Genomic DNA, 16,253 nt, shown 5'->3' with positions numbered 1-16,253 from the left:
CATAGCAATATTTTTGGGGAATATTTCACCTATTAAACTGGAAAATATGTGCATAAATTAAAGAAACCCTTTTTACAACAACATTACCTTACTCTGTGTGTGTGATTGTGCGCAAGCACGTGCAGTGTGGTATTCAGTAGCCCAAGCTATTTTAATACATACCATTAAGGAATTGTTGTACATTAGATTTATAAGTAAAGAATTCAAATATTTAAATCAAATTAAAATAAAACAAATTTCTTCTGAAATAACTGAATAATAACCCATACCTCGCATTCTCTCTCTCTTATGAAGCTCCTCAACATTGAATCGGCTTGTTCACATTGATTTTTAAAGTTAAGACTCCGTTCCACATTGAATAAACAGCTATGGCAAATTAAGGATGGCAATCCATCTTCTTTTTCTATCTAAAACAAACAATAAAATAAATTAGATTTAGTAAAACACATATTTATAGTTACAGCCATACGCCGAAATAGATTACACAATTTTTCTATTCAAAGGACATAATTTATTTCTTTAACTGTATAATTAGGTTTTTACAAGAGCACAGAGTGTAATCATCCTTACAATTACTTACAGGAATACATCTATAGCTATTTGATTCAAGTGGTCAATAGTCTCATAATCCAGTAACTTTGACCTCACATTATGAGAATTGTCCGAAACTAGGTATATTGATATTATATGTTTGCTTTATCAAGAAGCCTTCCTGACATCTGTACAGCCATTATGATGTTCCTGGCTTTCCCAGTTACGTGAACACTTTGGCAATGTGACCATTTAAGAAGATATAAACTCAAAAATATTTTAAGAGAGAAGAAGTATCTATGCATGAGAGCTTATCAAACACAAAAACATTTCAAAATACACATATAAACAGTTTTTAAATGATTAGAATAAAGTTCAAATAAGTATAAATTTACACAGTAATAAGCTGTTACGAGTAAATAGAACAGATGATCTTCAGTCCGCAAGCAGAAGTTCAGTGTCAAAAAAGTAGTCACAAAAATTATCAATTTATTTTATTCAGATTGAATACAAGCCAAGGCTGAAGTGAGCTGTGAATAAACAAGAGTGACCAGACGGACATGTGTAGCAATTGCAATGACATGCATTGGTCACTCGATTAGAATATATAGTGTAAATTTATCAAATGTGAGCTAATTACCAAAATATTGAAATACAATGGTGACTTTAATTAGCTATGCAAGAGTGATACACTTATATGAGGACAATAAAATATAGAATGTAGTAAAGAGAGCCGGTTTATATTCTAAATAATGACTTTAACGTACACAAAGCTACTTAGTTCTTGTACAATGGCCTGAGGTATAAAACGATATAATATAAATTAACAAAGCTCTTCAAATTAAATGAGTATGATCTCTATGCCATAATATATTGTTTTATTACAAGTGAAAACATTTGTTCTAAACAAGAAAACTAATTTGAACAACTAATATCAGTCACATGAATACTGTAAACAGTTAAAACTTAATGAGGGAAATATTAATAATAATAATTTTATTACAAAGTATTCACAATATATATTCTATTGCAATGGTCAACAAATTCTTAAATTTAATAGGCAGATCCCTCGAGACATTCACACATATTCAAACTTATAATTGTAGACACATTCATTCAAACACAGTCATACTGACTTCAGATCCAGCATTTCCAAATATCCCAACGATTCATCATGAATTCATCAACGGCAACGGAGTAATACACATTGAATACCAAAGTATTTAGACAGTTTTAAATTGATGTTGGTTTTTAGAGTTTGTTATATGAGGGTAGGCTGAAAAGTAGTAAATACATGCTTGTAGAACATTAATGAAAAGAAACAGCGAGCTCGGGTAAAATTAAAGTAAAGTACAATTCTTAAAGCTTCACAATCATTCATTTATTTTTCAACATAGTAATCATTAAGACTAACACATTTCTCCCAACATGTAAAAAGTTTTTTTTTATTCCGTCGCTGAAAAATTCTTCAGATTTCTCACAAATCTAGGATGCAATAGCTGCTTTTACCGCATCGTCTGAAGTGTAATGAGTACCCTTGAGATCTCTCTTGAGTTCAAACTTCAGCTTTCTCATTGCCTCTTCAGTTACAAACAAAGTGGGCAGACGAGCATTGTCATGTTGCAAGATTATTGGTTAGAGGCTGCCTCTAACATGATAAACTTGATGTCAGAGGTGTTTTAGAGTCTCTATGTATTGAGACAAATTTGCCGTCACACCTTGTTCCAGATAATCGGTCACATAAACTCAATGAGCATCCCAAAACACAGTTGAAAGGATTTTTTTGTGGATGGTTGTGTTTTGAACTTTTTTGTCGCAGGAGAACCCAAATGCCGATATTCAGTGCTTTGTCTTTTCTCTTCATAATGGTGCACCCATAACTTGTCCCCCGTCACGATATTAAAAAGAAAGTCGTCTCCTTTGTCATGGTAGCGCTGCAAAAGTTGCTGACAGCATTCCATTCGACGCTGTTTATTCTCATCTGTTAAACGATGTGGCACCCATCGTGCAAGATTTTCCGGTATCCTAATTGTTGAATAATGAAACCAACATGTTCCTTAGATAATCCAACATGGTTTACGATATGCTGTTGGGTGATTCTCTGATTACTTTGAATCAACTGTAATGCTTGTCGTCTGTGGCAGTGATCGGACGTCCACTGCATGTTCTATCAACAATTATGGCTTTTCCAAGCTCAAAACCACAAAATTTTATCACCCATCGATTGACAGTCAATCTATAAACAGCATCATCACCGTAAACACTCTTTAAACAACGATGGATTTCAGTAGGATTCATTTTTTTAGCAGTTAAAATTCAATAACAGCACGTTGTTTACATCTAATTGACATAGCATTTCAGTCCGTTTGCAATGTTACGCTGCTAACAATACAATGGATTGATACAAAGTTTTCAAACTGCACATGCGTGTAGAGGAGCAATGGTACTTACAAATGCCATCAGGCACGCTTCTATAGATCATTCCAATCACGATTTACAAGCATGTGTGCATTACTTTTCAGGCTACCCTCGTACCTTCAAGGAGTTTATTGATTTGTCCGACACCAATAGCCTACCACCATTAGTCCTACCAAGTACCTTTTTTCAGCTATACTTTGTCAGTCTTTGGACACAGAGATAATACTGATAATAATTCTGATACTTAGATAATATTGATATATGCAGTATTTTACTAATCTAGCACTTTATACTGTTTAATCTGCTGGATAATGTTTACATTAAAATCATGGATAATGTTTTCAGAATTATCAAATTCTTAAAATAGTATGTTTCATTTCCAAAATGAATTTTCAGTGATAGTGATTCATATATTGCACAATAGTTAATATGTTTTAGGGATTTAACCTAAATTTCAGATTAAATTCCAAAAACTCCATCAATCTGGGGGACCGAGGGGAATTGAAGCTTCTGGGTGGTAGGGATAATAAGCTAAGGAGGGGTAGGCATCCTCTTTTCCATCATATTTGCAACAGTTTCTACCTCCATTGTGATGTTTGGTTGTCGTTTTTCCTCTGTATTTTTGGTCTTGTTTGCCAATATGCATCTTAGTCCGGTCAATTTAGACATTGACCCTTGCAAAAATTCCCAGAAAGCTGAAAATTTGCATAGATGTTAGGGACACAATTGTTATGAAATTGTGAAAAGTCCCCATCGATCCTATGTCTGCAAATCTTTTTATTCAAGGTTAAATTTCACAAAAATAGGTTTTTTGAAGTTTTCAGTGAAACGATTAGTTTTATGAAAGAATATGTCAGACAAAAATTGTAGATCATGCAATTATCTACAAAAATGCTCCTTATGCTTTTTTTCGTAACAATAACCATTTTTGAGAAAAAAACAATTACAAACTTTTCTTACGCTGTATTGCCTATAATATATGAACACGTTTCCACGCCACCTATGAGGTAGTGCACCTAGCGCGAATTTTTTAATGTGGTTTCTCCGGTAGGCCTATTCCAAAGTCTATTCCAGTAAAATTTAATGAATGTTTGGTTATTCTTCTTCTTTTCAGTCGTTGCACTCTTGTCAGTGGGGTCGTTGTCGATCAGGTACAGCTCGAGTGACAAGTCCGGTTATATTTGATTGGAAACATATTTTACTCATCATCATCGTCATTAATTATTTCCTCTTCTTCCCCTCCATCTTCTTCTCTCTTTCTATTTTCTTCTTCTTCCTTATCTTCTTGAGTAGACATAAATTGTACTAACAGCGATACATCAGTTGTTTCGTCGTTCATGTAAAAACCTTCTTCTGTTGGAGATTCAACATTTGAACATGATTGGCCTTGACAAGTGGTGCATGCTACTGAACATAATAAGCCTACTTTTTTGCAGCCGTATCTTAAGTTACAAGCCTTTTTGCAGTTGCAAAAAACAGAATAAAGGAGGTTTTCTGGTGCAGGTGGAAGAAGCGTGTGGGTTGGTTCCAATGCATTATTGACATGCTTCCAAACCCATTGTTCTGGCTCTAGTTGATTACCAAGCCACACCTGAACCTAGTAATATACACTGTTGGTGAGCGGAAGCCGCGAGGAAAGGCAGGTTGGAGTAAGGCAGTCTAATTGCACACGTTTTTTTTTATTACGTGTTGGTTTTGCAAAAGATAAGTAACGTAATTTTTGGAGCTCCATATACAGACAGAAGAAAGTGAGTTTCTGGTGAAGAGTTGATATATTAGAAAGCTTGTGCACAAGTAATAAAACTTTCTTTTTCAAACAATTAAAAAATTGTTGTTTTACCCCTTCGAAACATTGCTAATGTATCACAGCCAGTCATAGCATGGTAAAACTGTATATGATTGAACCGATTGATCATATTCCCGAATAATTGCTGCCACAGTTGATAGGACCTTCATTGCTCTTCTTTGCCTTTAGGATTTTTTCACTCCAAGCTTGATTGATAATATCATGATAATTAACAAGAAAATATACAATGTTAATTGTCCTAATTTCTGAGTAATAATAACTCTATTACCATAATTTAATTTGAATCATAATTTAATTTTTCTGTTATCAACACTTTCTAATTCAAATATTTTCTAATTCTTCTAACGTAAACTGGCAGTCATCACTACTTTCAATATATGAAAATATTTCCCCCATGGCGAAATACAATGCTTCATCTTGAGGACGGCCGACTTTGCCGTCAGTTCTCGGCTTTCAAAATGATACAAAGCAATCATTATGGTACTTAGCTTCAACAGCAACTATATCGTGTTCAAACCTATGCGAGCAACAATAGTTTTCGCGGTGTCATCAGATCGAGACTGAGCTGCTTTCATAACTGAGTCTTTAAGTGAAAGAGTACTAACGTTACAAATTTTATGACAAGATTTCTGTGCTTGTTTCTTTTTGTATTCATCACTCAACTCGTCGCCGCAAAATAAACAACAATTTTTAAAAGAAAAATATGACTCACTTACATGTGCTCTAGTACGAGGAGGACTTTTTGAAAGGTACTAGCTGATTCCTCTTCATGTTGCCGTTTTGCTGCTGCAATTATACTCTTTCTATTGTATTGTTGGCGACACTGCACATGATTTGTCGCTGAATTTACATTCTTCAAGTAATAGTAAATCGATTCCCCCTTTGAATACTCGCGTTAAGTAATGTATACAGCACAAACTTTGGCAGAGAATAGACGGAACGGCCACTCGAACAATGGAATGACAGGCAGATGTTCAAAGGGCTCATGGTCCCTTAAAATTAGGGGATTACGGTTTTTTAATATGATATTCTCAGGATTATCTGTCAATATGAATGTATTAGTCACGCAGACTTATAGTTTTACTTATATTACAAGCGCAATGATATCATAGGTAGCTTAGTCGTGCTTATTACGGACAATACAGCGTAAGAAATGTTGTAATGGTTTTTTTTCTCAAAAATGGTTAGTGTTATGAAAAAAAGTACAAGGAGCATTTTTGTAGATAATTGCATGGTCTAAAATTTTTGTTTGACATATTATTTCATAAAACTAACCGTTTCGCTGAAAGATTCAAAAAAACCTATTTTTGTGAAATTTGACCTTGAATAAAAAATGTAGCAGACATGGGATCGATGGGGACTTTTCGCAATTTCATTACAATGGAGTCCCTAACATCTATGCAAATTTTCAGCTTTCTGGGAATTAATGCAAAGTTACCCCTATTTTTTGGCTAAATTGACCGGACTATCTTATTTCCAAATCTGTTATTAAATTATTTTTGCCGGTTTTGTAATTTGTTAGATTTTGCTGTGTTGTACATTTCAAAGTAAAGACATTGTTCTTTGAGTTTTGTCATCGCCATTACTCATTTTGTATTTAAGTTATGTTGTTTTTGTGTCATAACAATAGATTTTTTATGTAAGCTTCAAGAACAATAGATTTAACTTCTAAAAGTTAAGAGAATATTTTACAATTTGTGTAGTGGGTGCTCTATCAAGTTTCTTGATTATGTTAGAATGACATTCTGATATTGTTTTAGAATTTTAGTCCGACATGAAATTTCTCATTCCTTTTCTTTGCATGACAAATATGGTGGCCATTGTCCTCTAGCTAAAGATACAATGTTGTTTCGTTGTTTTCAACGTTTTTAATATTGTTAGGTAGATTCTTTAATATTTAGTGAACATTAATGATCAGCCTTTTGGGATTTTATATTTTACTGATCGGTACTATCTCAATGGATGTTTTCTTTGGTTGTCATTAAAGTGGGCTACGGCAGCACCGAAGGCTGCCTCGGTGTCTGCCGTAGCCCACACTGATGGCCGTAGGCATTACCGTTAGCTCGTTCAACTAGTAATGCTTTTTACAAGATTAAAAATCTCCAAAATTTAATTATTTTGGGTAGGGTACAATAGACGGATCCGGTTTTTTATATCGATGTTGACAAACGATATTACTTAATTATAACTTTCTATATAACTAACCAATACTGATTTTTTAACAATAATGAACTTGTATCAACTAAAAACACTTTTTCATATAGTAAACTATTTTATTTTATAGATAATAATAGACAGTCCCAAAACACCCATAATATGCATATTTCGTATTTCTGAAAAAACCAAGTCCGCTTATTGTACTCTACCCATTATTTTCTGTTGTATTATTTTAATTTAATGGGGTAGAGTAAGATAAGCGGGCCCAGTTTTTTTTAAAATATTATTTAGTACAATCATCGATACTTAATTTATTCATTTATCGAATGCGCGATTATAAATCATATCAACATATCTATTGCTATAATCACAATCATATTCTACATTTAAATAACTAATACAGCACACATAGCGATAATCTTATAAACAACAAATGAGCTCTAACGATTAAACAAACTATTAGAACTGGAAATAGGTAAAACTCATAAATAATAATGAAATGATAATAACATAAAAACCATTTATAACAGGAAATTCTAAATATATGTGTAATTATTTACATGTTTTCTCCTGTATAGCAATGATTAACCGTTTTCGAGAAGTTGTTTAAGCATCTTCTACAGAAAACTGTACTTTTCTGCACAATTACTCAGAGAGATGATTTGCAAGCAGGTCGGCTGATAGCCACTTTTTAAACTACATTTCACGAACCTCCACGAGCTTTCGACTGTCTGTTATTATCTGTAAAAGAAAATAAGTTTATTATATGAAAAAGTGTTTATAGCTGATACAAGGGGTAGATACTGATTGTTCAAAATCAGTATCGATTAGTTACCATCAAAAGTTATAATTGAGTAATATCATTTGTCAATATCGATATAAAAAACCGGGTCTGCTTATCGTATCCATCCCATTTAATATTTAAGCATTTTCCTTTAAAAAAAAAACAACAAATAATGTGAAGTGGTTAAAATAAAAAATTATAAATCTGATTTAAAATAGAACCTCAAAATTTGTTATCTAATATTAATTAGTGCATTATTTTATCCATTAGTATATAAGCCTTCAGGTTTTGATAAGTCTGGCCCAAGACCTGTTCTATGTACAAATATAGTTATTAATTGTGAACATAGGATAGGGAAAGAGGATATATCAGAAAATCTCTGATAAAAACATTTTGGAAGACATAAAAATCATTCTGTGATTTTCAATCGATGAGTTGATCTATTTTGTATAACAATATTTTAATTTACTACCAGAATGATTTGTCTGAAAACATGTAGGCTAGTCCTATATATGAATTAAAATTAAATATAAATTTCAAGATTGTTACAACCAATTCAGTAGCTAATATCAAGCTTAAAAAGCTTGGTAAAACATCAGCAAACATCTTCCATCTAGTTAATTTTTGCACACAAAATATAAATATGCCTATATGAATAGATTACATAATTGATGGTAAAGATTAGCCAAAATATGATTTGGCAAAGTTGGATTACCTACCTCTATTGAGAGAATGGATTTTATTTGACTTGGAAGCTCATATAAGCCTAGATGGTCACCTTCGCCAGAACCAAATATTGATAATAATATTCCTTTATTAGACAAACAAAAACGACAAATTTCTTTTAAATTTAAATTTCTAACATTAACGTTTTCTAAAGTTAACTTCAGTTTCATTCCAAGCTGTATTTCTCAACTCAAATAAACTTTGACTTTAAAAATAATTAGAATTTAAATGACAATAAGTCGACTGCTACGTCAGATTACAAGCTTGTCGTGTTTTGATTGAAGAATTATCGTATTAAAACTTTGTTAAATAGTACGTTAATGACAATATAAAATCTTGACACCCACAAAAATCGATCTTCGATAACCTAGGGTCAGCTAAACAGCAGAAGCTGGAATTCACTATTTATTTATTTACATTATTTCTTCTTCTTTACTTAGTATAGCATCTTAGAAAGATTGATATCATAGAGTATAGAATAAAATTTCAATAGTTTATACAAAGAGGTAAAATCAATATATAAATTAAGTACATTACAACTAAACCAAAAACAACGACTTTAAAAAATATTTCACAGTCACACGAGAAAGGACTGCAAGGAATCCAAATATTTTGTTTAAGAATAATGGTATTAGTACAGTGCCTCTCATAACAACTGATAATTACTCATTAACACGTTGGTCCCGGTTGATAATGTATTTCCATTATTTCCTATCTGTGTTATGTTATTTAAAATTTGGTACATTTTAGTTGTTTCCTAACACCACTACTAATTTCGTAAGCCAATCTCCACTCCATGTGTCCCGAATTTCAACCGAAAAAAGTAATTTTTTAATCTGATAAAGCTAAGTTCTTGAACCTTAGTGAAAAATGGCGCCACTTAATTTAGAAGATGGGTAGTATGTGAGCTCTGTTTCAACGTTTTATCTATATGAAGTCTGAAAGAGTTAATTGAACCTGATTCAAAGATTGTAACATCTCAGACTAGCACTGCGGCAAATCTCCGTCCTGTCTATACCAGTTATAAAAACTTGGGAAACGATAGACATATATGACTTGGAGGGTATTCTTGTAATGGGAATTTTAACTCACAATGGACCTAACAGATTTCAGGTTAAAATGAAAAGGCAACTAAAACTACTCAATTGACAATAACTAAACATGTTTTTAATGGAATCTTAACAATTATTTAGTCTTTATTTTAATAAACATTTGTTAATAAAGCAAATAAATAATATATATTACAAAATTACAAAACGATACTACACAAACTAAATATTATGCCATCCTAATGAGTGATTGGCTTCAATGACACTCAGACATATCCCACAGGAATTGCACCATTGTTAAACTCGGAGCATTTATAGAAATGAAGCTTCACGCAACAAAATTGCAAATCTATAGGTCAATTCGTTTTTTAGATATTGCGTGAATTGACAGACAGACAGACAGAAATGAAATTTTCCCGGCCCCTTGAGTTATATTATGCTAGGCAGTAATTTGTGCTTCACGTGATCTCGTGCTTATAGCCCATCAATTTTATTATACGTTTCTATATTGTTAGTGGTATGACGTTCAGATCATTTGACTTAAGTCAGTCGGTCTCATTCACTACCGTTCAACTGAACGGGTCAGTGAAGAGCTACTGAGCCTTCTCGATAGAGCGTGTTATAGGTCAATGCGGTAATCATGTGAATGACCGAACCGAACGAAATGAACGACTGATCGAAATGACCGGTTGAACTAAATAAACAATTTTAGTTTGATGTACCGAATGTCCCACAAAGACGTATAAACGTTTGATTTTATATTACTTTCTCATTTATGTATCGAAAAATTTTGAAACTCTACACAATTCATTAAATAGGTTTTAAAAATATTCTGTAACCATTTCAACTCTCTAAAAAATAATGAAACAAAATGATGGCATTTTGGAAAACTATACTTTAAAAGTAAGAAAAAACAATATTTTTGGTTTTGTAAGATTATTTATTGTCATTTCTAGAGAAATAAAGCATTTCAATCAGAAAATTAGAATATAGCCTATTAAAAACCCTACAATTACAGTCCACAATTATTGAAATCAAACTGTAATCCATCCACAGCGACACACTGATAACAGAGCTTGACAAATAAATCGTAAGCTCTTACAAAGAAATTCAGCGGTATCCGGAGAAGTTATTCTTCAATTGATTGTTTTAATTCCTCATTATTATTGAAGTTACGAGTATAAACTTGTTCCTTTAAGTAACCCCATAGAAAGAAATCATACACAGTTATCGGGGTGGCCAATCTAAAAAAAAATCAATTCCTCGACCAATCCAACAGCCATGAAGGTTGTAATTTAGTAATCGCTTGACAGGATTTGCGAAATGAAGAGGAGCACCATCTTGTTGGAAGATGGCTTGATTTATTTTTTGAACCGTAAAATGAGGCAAGACTTGCTCAGTTCAACCCAATTCCCAGTCATTGTACTATCTGAAATGTCGTAAGATAGCACAAAACTCCACTCTCCTGTCCGAATCATCTTCAAGAAGATTATGGATTAGGCGAATTTTATAAAATTTTATTTTGTTTTTCTTTATTATTCTCTGTACTGAACACTTTGCAACACCAGTTTCAAGTTCAACATTTCTTAGTGATTTCGGTTTACCTGGAGAGCAGAGTATTGATGCGCATACTAGTACTTCTCTTTCCTCATTTGATCCTCTAGAGTATTTTTTACGACACTTCCAGTTTCTAACAAAAGATTTTTCCACTTAGTTATTGTTGAATTGTTAGGTGGTTCAACTCCTGAGTAGGCAACCTGAAATTGTCTAATTGTTTCTGTAATTTTGCCAAAAAGCAATCTCCCCACGCACAACACTTCACTTTTTGTTCAACATTAAAAGCCATTTCTCGAACTTCAATATCAGTAAAGCTGTAATGGAAGAGGTTAGGTTATGTTTTTATAGCACAAGCAATTTTCTTCAATCGAACAGCTGTTTTCAACAATAAACGTTATTAATCAGCTGCTCTTTAAAACTGTAGATAAGCAGTAATCAAATCAGGTAATTCAAGAAATGAATGTTTATAGGAAGCAAAATAGTAAAATGTTCAACATGTCACCTAAAATATGTCAGTTAGTGTTCGAGTGAACGGATCCTAAAAAATACTGCGTTCTGGATCACTCGTTTACTTGACACCCGTTTGAATTTACAGGGTCATGACCGAACGTCACATTTATAAAATACATAATTTTGTTTCCACACTTATCAAGGAGCTTTAATTTTCACACAATATTTTTATAACCTACTTTATTAATTGTGTAGAATTTAAAATGTTCGGTGCATAAATGCACGTAATATAAAATCAAACGTTTAAACCTCTTCGTGGGACAGTCTGTATATAATTCGAACTATTTTTTCAATGGATATTTAAATGAACTTAATTGTAATATTAGAAGTTTTGAAGATTCTTTAAAGTAAACTAGATCTGAAACAAAAGACAATTCAGTTGGTGAAACGTTCGGGTGAACGGGTCCTTAAAACACTGCGTTCCGGATCACTCGTTAACCTGACTGACCCGTTTGAATTTAACGGGTCATTACCGAACGTCACACCTATAACACACTCAAGCGTTTTTCCACTATGGAGAGTGTGTTTAGGTATTTTACTGTGCCTATATTTAGCTGTATTTGCTTCTACTTTTCCTTTGTTGGTGACGTGTAATTTATACCAGCACTTGAATCGAAAATTGTAACTATAGCAAGAGACATATCATTACAAGCCTGGCCTTATGGGCAGTTACACACCACACTTCCCCCCTCACCAGCGGCATTTCCATGTCATATCGGCTGATTCTCTGTTTAAAGCCTCTAAAAATATCAACATAACTGCCAAAAGACATATAACAATAAGGTTAAACCATCTCTTAACCTCCACAAAACCCGACATCCTAATCCTGACGGAACATGGCTTAAAACAACCCGAAATTTTAAATACTAATATCCTAGAATGTTTACTAATTTCAGAATACAGTAGAACAAATTACCAAAAGGGGGTGTAGCTATCTATAAAAACAATAATTTTGGCTACTCTGTCGAACCAGCAGATGTTCCAAACTTCAGTGTGGAGCTCCATTGTGAAATAGCATCAGTACAAATCAAGCAAGGTCGCCAAAACCTTCATATTGTTAGCATATATGAAAATCAAGGACATCTGAACTTGTCACTGGATATAATTTCACAAACACCCGATAACATACCCACGTGGAATAGCCCTGTTATTCTTATAGGACACATAAATATAGACGTACTGTCACCAAACCGTGACCAAGTCAAATTAAATGAAACACTACTGGGCTATAATATGACTCGTATCATTTTACCCTCGACAAGACTAACTCCAACAACAAGAAGCTCAATTGACTGTGTTTGCCCCAATCTATAACCAGTTGAAATAACAGTAGACATCCTTCACACTGGTTTATCTGACCACACAGCACAACTTTGTAAAATATAACACTCTGCTCCAGCTCCCCAGATATGTGGGTATCTTACCGTAGACATTTTAACTATAGGAACATCACATATTTCAAAACTGTCCTCAAACAAGAATCCTGGGAAATTGTGCTCGCTCATGATAGTGCAGAAGATGCATACAAAATATTTAGCCAAACAGTTGCACTGGCAACTGATCTGACCTGCCCCATAGTGAAAACGGGAAATGAACGTATAAAGCCCAATAACATCTTTGGCCGTGAGACCTCACAGCTTAAGCAAGCATTCCTAGAGGCCCAGGATAGATACCTTCTAAATGGTTAAAAAAGACATGACGGATAAGAAAAATCTTATGATTTAAAATTAAAGACCCTTAGATGCCAAGCAACTGGAAATACTATATAATAAGCTAATGGCAAAAGTAAAGCACTATGAAGCATAATCAATAGTGAGCGGAAATCTACCAACAATACACAAGTAACAACGCAGCTGAATGTAGATGGAGCTAAAATTCAAGATCCTAATCTAATTGCTAACCACCTCACGTATTTTTTACTAATACTGCAAATGACCTCCTTGTAAAAACCCAACATCAAATGTCTCAACACCCTCCAGTAGATACTACCCATACACAACAAATACCGAATATGTTTCTTTATCCAACTAATGAACATGGAGTGTTAAAGGTGATAGATTATCATTCCCGTGCAAGTGCAGATGGGGAATGATAAAATGTTAAAAAGTTTGTTGAATAAAGTTTTTTGAATTGAAAAAAAGGTCTCTTAAGAACAAGACATAAACTGGCATTGACAATATCTCTACAAAGCTACTGAAGACATGTAAAGGAGAACTTACCACACTTGTCATCAATCAATCATTCAGAAATGGTATTTTCCCGACTGACCTCAAAATTTAAATAACATTTCCTAAATTAAAGAAGGAGACGATACTGTTCTCCTTCTCAGTAAAAAGCTCCCTGACATGCTCGAAGTCCGTTCATCAGTGGCATAAAATATGGCTATACAATACGGCTATAGTAATAGCCTGGTTGTAAATGAATATAAAACCCAACAACTGGTGTTTGGCAAGAAAAGAAACCAAGTAGGACGACTTCCAGATATAGAAGTAGGTACTTTGGGATTATACCGACCACACCAGTATGAAGAACACAAACATATAAATTTATAGAAACAAACATGATACAACGAAAAAACAACTGTTTAATTATAAAATTACAAACTTACAAGTGTTTCCAGGTATTGTGATCGGTATCGTTGTCGCTGTTATCTTATCTTTCTCGAGAATCCCGATTACGGCAGGCCGCGCGGCATCACATGATTTGCACGGTAGCCTACATAATTGCCTTTCCATTACAATTCAATTTATATTTCTGATCAGCCCCTCTAGAATTTGATATTTTACTGATAGGTACTATCTCGAGGGATATTTTTCTTTCGTCGACATCAGCGCGGGGCAGCACCGGAGGTGCTGCCGAAGCCCGCGCTGATGGCCGGAGGCACTCGCATTTTGGGTGGCGGAATGTGATCAAGAATAAAAACAAGTTTTGAATATTTTTTCAATAAAGAGTTTATTAATGTTTGTTTTTGTTGAATTTTTGTGTTTGGAGAAATGTAGAGGTAAAACACGGAAGTACAACAAAGCGACGCGACTCTGCAATCACGTTATCTACTAGACCGCTCGACTTTGACCTCTGTCTGAGGATGGGGAGGGGTTTGCGATAAGACAATTCCTGTTTTATATTGACGAAATATTGTTCTACGCTAATCTAGTAATCAGTAGAAGCAAAATGTCAAATAACGATTCATGTCTGGGTGTGGTCGGTATAATCCCAAAGTACCTAGAAGTATCCAAAGAGGCCAAGTATTTGGGAATAACTATTGATGAGCAAGTCACATGGATCCCTCATATTGACAACCTATGCCGTAAATTAAGTAGCAGACTCTATGTCATCAAGAGGATTGAGTCCATAAGTAGTACCAGAGTAGCAATAATTGCATATCATGCAATCTTTGAATCACACCTGCGGTACGGACTCGGAGTTTGGGGTAACTCATCAGCAACAAACTTGCAGCGTGTCCTTGTGCACAAGGAAAAAACTATTTGAGTGCTTACAGAACTCAACAACAGAGACAGCTGTCGTTAAAGAACTGAAGGTTCTAACAGTGATTTGCCTGTACATCTTAGAGTTGGCCACTTACGCTAGCACTCTACAGCTACAGAGACGTACCGATAGACACACACAAATCACTCGACAGGCCTCGAACTTTACTCCACCGACACATCATTTGACCATCTTTGAAGAGAAGATGCACACAGCATGAGAAGATGACTCACCACATGGTTACTGGATAGACCATTCTACACCATTAAAGAGTTCCTGAACTGTAGAAAATCCCCCATTGATCTCTAACAAGAAATGATATTGACTTTACCATTTTATTGTTACTATGTTTAATTTTGTTAACTACTTGACGCCAATTTTGTACTCTAAGTTCATGAATAAAGTCTTCTGATTTCTAAGGTGAAATGACAACATCTCGATCGTACAGGTTGCTTATATCCATCTTGCGTTCGATTATTCTGAATGTTTTTATTTTATTATTATTATTATTGCTCACATTCCGTCATAGTGTTAACATGTGTTAATTTAAATCGTGAAAGTAAGATACATGAGAAGTAACGATCACTGGATTGTTGAATTCAATCGATTATCCCATAAATAGTTATTCTTCCGTTACAGCTGGAAACACCACACCACAACCCAGGCTTGCATTGAAATGTCTCATAATATAACGTAAAATATACACGCACGCTCATTGAAGAAAATTTAACGAAAAATTATTGCATATAATAAGAACCAACGTTCATAATGAAAATACGCACAGTTTAAAACTAATTGAAATCCTGTTTTAGATCAAATAAATTATTACAAAGGTAATAATATTTAACATAGTCCAAGAAAAATATGAAGTAAACTTCATTTAATCAGCTGAACAGTTCATTACAAGAGGTATAAAACAGGCTTCACATCTCTGACATTGAACGACATGGTGTGATGACATTGTTTTGTAGGTTTTTATTGAAAATTGAGTTAATTTTAATGCTTAAATACACTTAATTTAATTACTGTAGAAAACATTGATATGACATAAAATCGCAAATAAGGCGTATTCTTAATAGTTCATTAACTGCTGATGTGAGTCAATCATAACCAAGGCATCATGACTAGCGGTACTTTCGGTGTTGTACCCTATAGCGTCCATAACTGAAGAAAAAGATTCGAATCACGTCTCCGGCCACAATATGTGAGTTGACCGGGGCATTAATCC

The 16,253-nt window shown here is 33.9% G+C and overlaps 1 protein-coding gene across 1 annotated transcript in view; it reads right to left on the bottom strand.

Annotated features, from left to right (window-relative positions):
• LOC124359830 (zinc finger protein 271-like) overlaps positions 1-8,813 on the bottom strand; it is a 32,981-nt gene extending 24,168 nt beyond the window's left edge. Inside the window, exons 1-2 of the mRNA XM_046812900.1 lie at positions 8,417-8,813; positions 270-407 (exon numbers count right to left, since the gene is read on the bottom strand). Of these exons, the coding sequence (XP_046668856.1) occupies positions 270-407; positions 8,417-8,593 (315 nt within the window). The 5' untranslated portion in view covers positions 8,594-8,813. The remainder of the gene's footprint in view (positions 1-269; positions 408-8,416) is intronic.
• Between the last annotated feature and the right edge of the window lie 7,440 nt (positions 8,814-16,253).

The sequence above is a fragment of the Homalodisca vitripennis genome, chromosome 4 (assembly GCF_021130785.1).
Source record: "Homalodisca vitripennis isolate AUS2020 chromosome 4, UT_GWSS_2.1, whole genome shotgun sequence".
Classification (NCBI taxonomy): domain Eukaryota; kingdom Metazoa; phylum Arthropoda; class Insecta; order Hemiptera; family Cicadellidae; genus Homalodisca; species Homalodisca vitripennis.
Note: the sequence above shows the minus strand (reverse complement) of the source record. Positions and strands in the feature narration are given on the sequence as shown.